This window comes from Curcuma longa, chromosome 9 (genome assembly GCF_044706935.1).
Source record: "Curcuma longa cultivar G26 ecotype Majalengka, Jawa Barat chromosome 9, ITB_CL_G26_1.1, whole genome shotgun sequence".
NCBI classification, from domain to species: Eukaryota; Viridiplantae; Streptophyta; class Magnoliopsida; order Zingiberales; family Zingiberaceae; genus Curcuma; species Curcuma longa.
In genome coordinates, this window is record NC_133869.1 from 72,608 (window position 1) to 84,724 (window position 12,117).

General features: G+C 31.2%; 2 protein-coding genes and 1 pseudogene across 2 annotated transcripts in view; 2 read left to right on the forward strand and 1 right to left on the reverse strand.

The window, feature by feature from the left end:
- Positions 1–477: 477 nt before the first annotated feature.
- Positions 478–4,836, forward strand: LOC141835406 (uncharacterized; the record flags this gene model as incomplete). The annotated part of the gene is given in 4 exon segments (XM_074722862.1): positions 478–564; positions 721–779; positions 4,069–4,219; positions 4,298–4,836. Coding segments are annotated over 4 exon segments (411 nt in total), but the record flags the coding sequence as incomplete, so codon positions are not given.
- Positions 4,837–7,790: 2,954 nt separating this feature from the next.
- LOC141834395 (serine/threonine-protein kinase AFC2-like) lies at positions 7,791–11,853 on the reverse strand (annotated as a pseudogene).
- Positions 11,854–11,954: 101 nt separating this feature from the next.
- LOC141835007 (uncharacterized) overlaps positions 11,955–12,117 on the forward strand; it is a 22,644-nt gene continuing 22,481 nt past the window's right edge. Inside the window, exon 1 of the mRNA XM_074722423.1 lies at positions 11,955–11,962. Within this exon, the coding sequence (XP_074578524.1) occupies positions 11,955–11,962 (8 nt within the window). The remainder of the gene's footprint in view (positions 11,963–12,117) is intronic.

Genomic DNA, 12,117 nt, shown 5'->3' on the forward strand with positions numbered 1-12,117 from the left:
GTTCAAAATTTTTTAAAAAGAATATGATATAATTGTATTTTCATAAAAAAAATAAAAGTATAAGTTATTAATTATAAATAATACAGAGGTGAAAATAAAATATTAATAGAGCTTCAAATATTATTTTTTTAATGAAAAATGTCATTTGAATTTGATACAAAAATTTAAGATAAATATGGTGTAATTAGAATATAATAAGTATTTATATAAATAATTATATAATTATTTTGATTATAGAATTGTTTTTGAAAAAATATGCTCTAATTATTCTTCTAGTATTACTAAGTACTATAATATTGATATTAGTTATAATAAATATCTTTTTGTTTACCTATATTCTGGATGGTGGGAATCACTATTTTTGTCTTATTTTTCCTATGTGATATTGTATAAGAGATTTTTTTTTTTGGTGGCTTCATTGGGATCTCTTGTGTATGTATTCATAGGTAACAGTATATTACTTGGATTTTACCTTAGATATATGCTGAAATTAAAGCTATTCAAGGTGATGGCAAAGTAAGTCTTGAAGCTGTTCAAAAATTCTCTCATAAGATAGATGAGAAGGTAAGTTTGTGAATATGTTTGCTTTTCTCAAAAGTACTATTGCATTACACTTTCCGCCCCACTATATTTCAACATTATTTGTCAATTGATATAGTTTCAAAACATTGTAGGCTATCTAAGATGTTAATCCTGTATAGTAATGTTATCTTTTTCCAGCTTTGCCAACTGGAGCAGAATGTTGAAGAATATCTGGACATGGTTGTTTCCAAGTGCAGGTACAATATTATCTTTCTGATATTCTAGACATTATATTTGTTTTTCAAAACTACTAATAAAGGATACATATTTAAGAAAGGACTCACTTAGCGTTTATAGCTCGCTTGGATTGAATAAATCAGAAGTTCAACCAATGTTAAAGAAGAGTCGTCCTGAGAGTTCTCAATGCCAATTTTATATAGTTGAGATAGAGAAGTTGAAATTTCACTTATTTTATAGTGTTGAGATTGAACATGGCAGTAAAAGCCGTGAGGGCCATGTAGATCTGACATATGGCATTTTTTTTGTTCAATAAAGTCACCCACTTTCAAACTTTTTGCTCCGCTGATCAAGAAAGATGATTATGATTGGGAGTCACTGTTTGTTGCCTAGGATTTTTGGAGGTGGTTGTGAGGGACTAAAAGGCAGATTTGCAAAGGGGGGAAATGCGTGCAGGAGCATCTATAAAATCTTTGTGCAGTCTGACACAAATTGCACCCATTAGATCGAGTAAGAAAATGTGTCAGTAGCATCTACAAAATATTTGTGCAATTGACACCATTAATCATTAGATAGTACATAGCCCTACCAGGTAACAAAAATCTAGCTAAGTCAATAGTTCAACATCCAATACTATTTATTTTCTAACATGATTGTGCCATTTCAAGTACAGATATAAGTTTTGACAAATATTTCAACTATTGTTATATTTTACTTATTTTTAATTTATTTTATTCAACAATTTTTTGTTGACTTTTTTTATTAATATGGCTTGAGAGAGATAATCATCCAATGGTTAGATTAAACAATGAGGATATGATATTTCATTAAATTAGTAAACTAGCAATTTACTTATTAATGACCATGAAAATAATTTTCACAGCATGCGAATACACACACACACACACACAATATTACTTCGATAAAATTATTTGATACTTCTCTTTAATCTAAAGCTACTTGAGTGATCACAATCACATGCATTTTAAAATTAGGTCAATAGATCTCAATATCCATGAAAGCTAACTCTACATGGTAATTGTGGATTTGTTGGCATAGCTTAGTTTAGCTTAACTCAATGAGGTGAGAATACAAACAAGAAGAACAACTTTCTGAATTCTACTTGGTTGTATGCTGTCATGTTTATCTTTTTACAATTTTGTTGCATATTACTAAAAATTATATTGATAGATGAAATTGATCCCATAAACTACAGCTTCGATTGAAGCTTCAATTGAATGGTTTATACTTGTATAATTACCATTTGACATGTATTTGACAATAGTTCAACATTTTTTAAACAATATGATGTATAAATAATACATACACTAAATACGACGTACTAGATTTTGCTGTGTACAATGTTAAGAACTTCAGATATAACTCATTTTTTGTCAATGAGATCATTTTTGAACAATTAACTTTCCCTCATGGATCCTTGGGTCCTTAAAGTTTTCATTGGGCTAATGGATAAGGTAGTGTAGAAATAGGTATAGAACGCCGTGCAAATGGTCACTGACAATGACAACAACTTCAACAAGTCCAATGAACTGTTGAAGCTAGAACATGTACATTATTTTGGACACCATGTGTTGATTTGATGATAGTGCATATTGACAATCTTGATCTTGTACAGCAAAAAACAAGCAAGTGTTGAGTGAATTCCTCCCTCCTGAACCATCATTTGTTTCACGAATTAATGAGGAAGGGTATAAATCAAATCAAGCTCATGATTATTAGGATACAAGGGAGAGCCTAGTTCAAGTTGATTATGACCAAAGTTAATCCTAATCATAGCCTTCATATTACTTTGGTTTTGGCATATTATACAGTGATCAAACACATTAGAGTTGCTTCAGGTCCACCTTTGTAGTTGAAACCAGCTTCCAATGATGTGGTGTATTAATGGCCATGTGAAGGAACCAGTTTGAATACCAAATACCATTTAATGGGCCATTGAAACTTGTAAATATTGATGTTCCCATCCAATGCATGAAATTATTTTTGGTATTAGTAAGGTTTATGATTAACTGAAATGCTTATAAAAATTTAATTTCACTTTTGAATTGATAATTTATTTTTTGTTCTTTTGGAAGTAAACAAACAAAGTGAAGGAGATTAAAGGTTAAAAACTCTTAGAATTCCTCTCACCCAAAACCTAAGTCATTTTCTTCCTTCTGTAAAAACAATAAGACCATAAGTATCTAATGTAAAATAATGACTAATACATTTTTTATTAAAATATTATAAAAATACATCAATATATTTTTACAATATTTTAATTGAAAAAAAATAAAGATATATATTGTATTAAAAGTAAGAATAATAATGCATATATCGTATATTAATAATATAATCAAAATACAGGTAAAATAAAATAAACAAATAACAATAAATAATTCATATTGAAAGTAAAAGATGATAAAAATCTTCTGTAGTATAATACCAAAATGGCAAAAATAAAATATCAAACGAGTCAATTGATAACAAATATAGAATGAAAGTAAAAAAATTATGAATTAAATAGTAAGATTCTGGTATAACAAAGTGGAATTGCTGATAAATATTTTTGTTTAAAAATATATATATTATAATAATAAATATAAAAATGCCAATAATTTATTTTCAGAAAATAATAATAAATAAAGTGGTAATAATCATTAAAAATTTTATAAATAATAAGTTTAAAATGTTTTTTTGTAGTGAAATATTTTAAAATCTTAGGAATATATAAAAGTCTATTTTAAAAAAATGTGATGTCTCATTAGCAAGTGAACATAGAAATAATTTAGAATGATGAACGACCAAATACAGAAAAATGAGTTGCTTGGAATATACTTCACAGTATCTTCCTGTGGAAAATATCGTGCAATAAATGGAGCTTAACTCATCTAGATAGTTACTAGGTTTCCAAGTTTCCTATTGTATACTAGTCATGTGTATGAGAAATTCTAAATAGTGCTTCTTGCATGGCATTTTGCTAGTTTTTTATAATGGAGCATTTGTTTTATCCTCAAGTTTTGTTTTCATATTCAATTATTTTTCCTGAAAAATCATGTGGATAGTTTGTTAAGATTTGTCCATTCCATACATTGTGTTATGGTTTAGTTGTCTAGCTACTTTTCCTGTTTCAGTAATTACATTATATTCTGACATAGTGTTTATTGAATCATCTTAGTCTTTTTATAAGCTTCATGCATGAAAATGTATCTGCTAACTTTTTTTTTTTTTTAACAATTCTCTCTAGTATTATTCACTTGTTCAAATGCAGTTGGGGAGGGTGCCTAAAATTTCTTGCGCAATTTGCAGAGTTATGACACTAGCTGAGAAGCGGCAACTTGGTAGAAAGATCCAGAAGCTTCCAGGGAAGGCGCTCGATCGGGTGGTAGAAATCCTCCAATGTAGTAACTCTTCAAGAAGCAGTCTTGCAGACACAATCTCTGTGAATCTTGAAGAGCTGGTAAAAAAGATAGCATGACCCTTTTTTCAATTTATTTTTCTTGCTGGTAAAACAATCAATTTAATTATGACTTGCCAGGATGATGTGATCCTGTGGAGATTGTACTACTTTGTGCAATCTTTAGGGAAAGCAAATGAGTCTGATGGAGAAGCCAGTTTGGAAGTAGAAAGGGAGTCTGCTAGTTGTTCATGAGCCTGGTTCATTACAAATTTTCACTTATTGATGACCCACATTGGTCATTGTGAGCTCCCAGGGGATTAGTTTCAATCCCAGTGTCAAGACTACGCCATTGTGGCAGCATCCGAGATCCTTGTGCCATATCGTGGATTATTGGTTCATTGAAAACCCAAGGGGCCCCCATCCAGTAGATTCAAAATCTTGGTGGTGAGAGTTGTATTCCTTTTTCTTGTAGATGAGTACAAATTTTATCCCGAGGTTATTTTCAAATTCACCATGTATTTCATTCTGCATTTCATCCGATGCTAAATGTTTGGACATGTTACCACATGTCGACTGTCATACACCATGACATCCCGCATCAACTTATGCAATTTTCTATGTTGGTCCCCAATCTTTTTGCTTGAAATATATGCAGTTTTGAGATGCACGGTTATAAAATTGGCAAAAATTAAAGGTGTTGGTTTTGAAAGTTCAGTATCACAGTGATATTGATTTTTAAATGTCAGCATCAAGGTGTTGGTTCTAATCACACTGTGGTATTGGTTCATCATCATAGTATTTTAGAAACTTTAAATCATTTTGAGTATTGTTGGAAGAGTTTTAAAACTGTGAAGAAAGACTTATTTGGACTTAGGTTTATTTAATAAGTTTGAATGAGTTCGATCGGAATTTTTTTAATTCTATTAATAAATTTTGATTGAAATCCATTGATAGATATAGATGATTTAGATTTTTGAAACTTTATAATGAGATGGAATTGTGAAATGTGTAGATAGATATAGTGAGAAATTTTGCTCATGAGTCTCTTATATGAAATTATAAGTGTATTAATTGATACAAAGTTTGAAACTTTTTAAATCTTTTGAACAATGTTAGGAATCCTTTATGATGATAATGGAGGTCACATTTGGACTCTCGAGCATTGCATAAATCTATATGAGTTGAAATAAATTCGACCAAAGCTCTCTAAATCTATCAATAAATTTTGATTGAAATTCATTGATGGATTTAAGAGATTTGAATTCTGAAAACTTGCAATGAGATGAGAAAGGTTAATGTGTAGTATATATGATATTCAATCTTGGTCCTAAGATATGTAGATAAAGTTATGATCATATGCCAATTAGTACAGATTATGGTGATGATTTCTGAAGACTAGTATCATAGTGGTGTTAATCTTCAGAAACCAACACATACACTGTGGTATTGATCTTCGGAAAACATCACTACGTGTTCTAAAAATTTCAAATCATTTTAAGCACTACTAGAAAGATTTTAAAATAGTAAATGATGGCTTATTTAGACTCAGATTTACTTAATAAATCTATAGGAGTTTGAATGAGTTTGATCAAAGCTCTCTTGGTCTATTAATGAGTTTCGATCAAAATTCATTTATGAACCTAGGGTATTAGGATTTCTGAAATTTTACCATGAGATAGAAGATGTGAGTGTGTAGAAGGTATATATGATGTCCATGTCTGGCTCTAACATCTCTACGATAAGTTGTGTATATGTTAAATGTCTACTTCCGAAGACAATAACTTTTGATTCGGATAATAGAATGAGGTGTTCTAGAGCCAAATCGAAGCTCGTTCAAAGATTTACATTGGTTATTAGGGTGGATGCAACGGGTCATATTTTGACTCCAAAAAATATCATTTAAATTTTTTTCGGAGGTTAAAAAAATTATCTTTTTAAATTAATTTTTATCCATAACTTATTATAGAAATGTCAAAATCAATGATGAACATCATAAATACTTTCATCGTATTATCTTCTTTCATTTCATGATAAATTTTTAAAAATTCAAAACCTCTAGGTTCATCAATGGATTTTGATTAACATTCATTGATAGATTTAAAGAATTTTGGTTGAATTCATTCAAAGTGTTATAGTTTTTTGAAGCTCCTCGTAGTCATGTACCTGAGATATTAATTTGAAGTTATTAATAATAGTAATCAGAAATTTTAAAGTTTCATACTTTAAAGTAATTGACAAATATACATAATTTATTGTAGGGATGTTAGAGTCAGAATTAAATATCGTACATAACTCTACTGGATTACTCTCTTCCATTGCATGTCATTTTTAAAAAAATTTAAGTCGTTTAGGTCCATCAATGGATATCGGTCAAAATCCATTGATGGACTTAAAGAGCTCCGATTGGACTCATTCCAACTTCTGTAGATTTATTAGGTGAATTTGAGACTTATTCGATCACTACGTTTATTGTTTTAAGACCCTTCCAACAGTGCTTAAAATGATTTAAAATTTTTAAAATACTATAGTGGCGACTTTCGAATATCAACACTACAATATGTGATCCAAATCAACACTATAATATTAATTTTCAAAAATCAACATTACTATAGTGTTGATCTTCATAAATCAGCACTACAACGATATATTTAAGTTGTTGTATTGATTTTTAAAAATTAATACCAAAGTAATTTTCTTGTTATTAATTTTATTTTTTTATCCTTTTATAATTAGATATTAAAAATAAAACATATTAGAAAATAAAAAAAATATTTTTAATTTTTTATATTTTTTAATTTTTTTATTTAAAATAAATATAAATAAATTTAGAGAATTATTTATTAAAATTTAAAGATATTTAAATTTATTTAATTTAATTTGAGAGGAAAGAGAAGAAAAAAATATTACATGCATATAAAGAAAAGAAAAGAAAAAAATAATTTTAATTAAATGTCTTTTAAGAATTTTGAAATTTTAATGTCTTTTGAGAATTTCAAAATATTAAATCCACCGCTCGAGAATTTACCGTTATAAAATAAAATTACATTCAATTTAGATGTTCCAAATAGGAATAAAATCAAAGTCTATTTGAAAAGATTTGGAACCAAATTGAATGGTACCCGTTCGGTTTAAATTGGAAATAGAAAGTGGTTAATATAATAAGGGAGGTCAGATAAAATTCTACATGTTTTCAGTGTGTACAACATGACAAACCAATACACTATATATACATGTGTTAACGAGAGCGTTAAAATTGATGATTTAGGTACATACATCTACAATATCATAACTGAATTAGAGTCTATAGCTTTGCCTCTATAAATGAAATCAAATCAAATCAAAATCAACTTCACTACAAAAGAATTGTTTCTGAAAGCCATTGCCATTTTCAGATAGTGAAGTGCATCGGACAGCTCAACCGATAACTTGTGAGTTGATCGAATTCAGCCTGGTTGATGGAGAGGTTACACTTACACCAGATTTTGACGCAATCGATCCGGTCTTACTAACCAAGCCACTTGTTTCCTCTCCATTCAGATTATCAAACATAAAGAGATTGCATCATTTCTCAGCAAGTTGTTAGTAAATGAAGACGCTGGACAGAAGCTGATAGCGATAGATTATTATATACGTGGCGATAGAGTATTATATACAAGTTTCCTGCAACAGAAAACTAGATAGATTTTGCCTGTGCATAGCATTGAAGCCATTTTTTGATGCTGTATATCCATTCCAAAAATAACTTCAAACCCATTTACTGAAAATTTATGATCATGCATCTTCGTATAACTTCATCCTTTGCTAGCATCTCCATGACTCCAGGCTCTTTATCAAAAACGATTCCTGATCATCTACTCTTGGTGATTTTCCCTGCATCACCAAAATCTCCTGTCCAGACTATTCGTGAAGAAGGGATGCCCAAGAGCTTCACGAGCCGTCCATCGGGTTGCAGGGTCATATGTAAGAAGGCGAAGTAGGAGATCAATAAGGTCCCCTGCTGAATGATCCACATGCTGCATTACTACATCCTGCAGCAGTTGACAGCAAACCCACTCATCAAAAACCTCATTTAAGTCATTTATTATGTTGGCAATCACTAGTGTCAAATCTATCAGCAGACATGTTACAATGAACGACACCTGCAGACGAGTTAACTTTTGGACAGCTCTTATGCTCTCACTTGTAGATGCACCTTCGGGCCAGTTCAATCTGCCTCTTCTAATATACTTCTCAGCACGTTGGCTATTTACACCAAGATAACAATTACTATTGCAACAAAGTTAGAAATAATCCAATTAATTCAAACAAGTTAGTTCGGTTATATGGATTTTATCCTTACATTGAGCTTTATCATGCAAGGTTAAGCCACTAGTAAATTTCAAACAAATTAACCACTACATTAAAAGGGAAAAAAAAAGTTGCCTTCAACTAACTGAATCAACAAAGAAAGATTAATCCATGGTTACCCTGCTTTCTTCAACATTTGTGGGGGCAAAGGACCTAATACCCTCTCCATCATAGCCATGTGTTCCAGGTTTTCATGCGTCTGAAATAAAGCTTCCCCCTAGAAGCAACAAAATGGCCAAGTTCCAATCACTCATCCACTCATGTAAAACACAAGATAGAAGAAAAAGGAAAAAACCAATACCGAGCATAATTCCACAAGAATGCACCCAATGCTCCATATATCACAAGGATAACCCCATTCCATACCTGAATATCAACCCAATAAAATTCACCATTTTGCGGAGTAGTATTTAACCAATATTAAATCAACTGCCCACCCAAAATAACCTCAGGAGCTCTATAATGCCTCGTCGATACAATATAATTGTGGTCCTGATGTTTGTAGGTTGCGCTGCCAAAATCAATTAACTTGATAGCACTAGATTTGGGCAATCTCTTGGAAATTGTACCGGCCTTAATCAAATAAAGAAAAACAGTTGGTCAGCCAAACCTATCAGTACGACAGGCATCTCAAGTAAAAGAATAGCTACCACAGGTTTATGGAAATAAAATAAATGAGAAAAATTCCAGAATATATATATACAGATACCCTGTTTCCAGATACATTTTTGTAGTCAGATGATACGAGAAGAATATTTTCTGGCTTTAGATCAGTATGAATGAGCTGTAAATCATGCATAACTGCAAGTTGATGACCAAATGATGTAGATCAGCACAAATTAAGCATTGCCCATGTAAAACTATGAAATATCTTATTAAGAAAAAGCTAGCAAATAACTACAGAAACCAAAAATAAAGAATAGCCCACACTATAAAAGGAAATTAAAGAAACAGAGCCTTGCATCAAACAAAGAAGTGTCGATTGAAAAAAAAGAAAGAAAATAAACTAAATATAATTTGAAGAATCATTTACACACATGCAGCAGATTCCAATAGTTGTCTGCCAATCTCACGAACTAGATCAATTGGAAATGGCTGATAACCATTTTTCCAAAGAAAATCATATAAGCTTGGCCCAAGCTTCTCAAATACCTGTGAAATCATTTAGATGTACAAAAATTCAAACCCTAAAGGGATCTGGCAAGTTAGGAAAATTATTATGTCATTCATATACTTACAATACAGATATGGTTTCTATAGTCAAACCAGTTCCGTATTTGCACACAGCTGCAAAAGTAGACCCATACATAGATGTAACTGTAAAAACAAATAAAAGAAAAACATATTCGGCTATTCCAAGAAAAGAAAATGCAATCTCACTGATTGCTTCTGTCATATTTGGCAAGGTATTGAAGAACTTCAATCTCAATCATAGCAGCCTCACGATACTTCTTGATGGAATGGACAATTTTAATTGCTACCATTTCTTTCCTATTTCGATCCCAACATTCCAAAACTTGACCAAATGTACCTGAAAACGCAGATGATTTTTTTTTAAATCCTAGAGAATATATGTGAAATTGAAATACACCTGGTCCTTGGCAACTAGAGATAGGACTAGGAGTTGAAATGGTTAAACTTCAACAAAGATTTTCAACACCATAAAAAACTGACCTTCACCCATTTTGCTGTATATTTTATCTGCACAAAAGAAAAGAAGGAGAACATATAGTAAGAATCTTGTGATGTGATGCGAGATTAACTGCAATATAAAAGATTAGAACAGTGCCTACATAAAATAAAAGGAAATAGTTTCATATAGTATAATAAAAGAAATTCTCAGATGTTTAAATATATTTGTAATTCAAAACAGATTCACTCATTACAAAAATGATGGAAAGCTCTGAACCAATACTTCAAAATGTTATAATAAAGAATAGAACTAACAAAGCTGGGGAAAATGTACGAAGATATTGCAGGGGTTGAACAATTTTGAAAATCTCTAATTCCCCAAACTAGAGCTCAACTAAAAAATAAATAATGTAAGTCATGTCTGTGTTCATACAGAGACAAAATATTGCAGGTCTAAATTATTAAAACACTAAAATGATTTAAATTTTAGAACTTATCATCCAAAATTACACATTGCTAGAATTAAATTTTAGAACTTTTCATCCAACATTTTATTTTCAAGAACTATATGAACTATAAAGAACGAAGCAATAAAAGATTAATATTATACACTGCAGAACAATCCTAAACCAAATTACAACAAAATAAAGAAACCAGCAACACCGGACTAACACCATGCACTCACAAAATATAACATTTAAATAAAGATAGACAAGTGTGATTACAGCGAGAGGTCAAATTCTCTCCGACAGCAAATATGTAATGTCCATCTTTATCATCTTCTCTTCCATGGAGGGGAAGCATTTCGAGCAACACCCTTTGTGTATAGAGAAGAAGAAGTGGGATCAAAACTTGCCATTGATGACACCAAGCTGATCAAACCTCCCACTTCTTGCCCACACAACAATCCTATCTGAGCCTACACACAGTCATCCATTCATTTTTCCCACTAAAATATAAGGCTATTTAAATTGCCCTATTTGCATCATTCAAAAAAGATTCCGTATAAGACACATGTAAGAAATGTGCATACTCCATTCCAGTGCCACAGACCCAAAAAATCACAAAAAAAATAAGGATGTCATAATAGACTAGTAAAACATTCATGAAAGCAATAGTCGTCCTCTGGATAATGACAAAATTTCAACTAAAAAAGAGATTTAAGTTTCATCAATAGAAAAATTAGCATTAAAGGTTGACTATAACAAAAAAACTAATTACCTAAGACATAAGATTTTTTAAAAAAACGCTATAGTAACTAGGGATGTAAAGCATCCCCAGTTTCACATAGTTATCCGTAACAAAGGAAACATCGGAATCCAAAATAGACTTGGAACAAAAAGACAGTTTTCAAACTCTTTATGATATGAAGAAAGCAGCGGAACGAGTCGGATTTGAATTCGTAATAACTCGATCATCTAGAAATAATCTTGAAGGCAGCAGGTGATAGATAAGCAAAAGCATCTGCCTTATCGACTTTTCACGACAAGTTACCTATTTATAAAATTTTTGCAAATCAACTTCAGACAAAACACTGATAATATCAAACAAATCATGAGAAACAAGGGTTTATAAAAAGATTGCAGAGGAAAGATCGAAAAAACACAAAACCTTAGGAGGCTGAGGTTCGTCGCAGCCAATCCGTGGACGCTTCTTGGGCGCCGGCCAATTTGGGGTTGGGAGAAGGGGAGCTCGGCGATGCATTCCATCTCCATATCCAGTCAGAAAGGCATAAAGAAGAGCATCGATGCCCGCGTGAGAAACAAAACCCTAACAGTGATCGTGGCGGAAAAAGGGGCATAAAGAAGCAGATGCGATGGCGCAGTGCTGTTTTTTTAATTTATTATTTAGTATAATAAGAAAAAAAAATTACTTAATAAAGATATGTAATTAATCAAGAAAAGATAAAAGCTTTCTTTTGAGCAAATTGACTTTTAGGAAAATACCTAAGGGCATTTTTTTATTTTCTTAAAAGATAT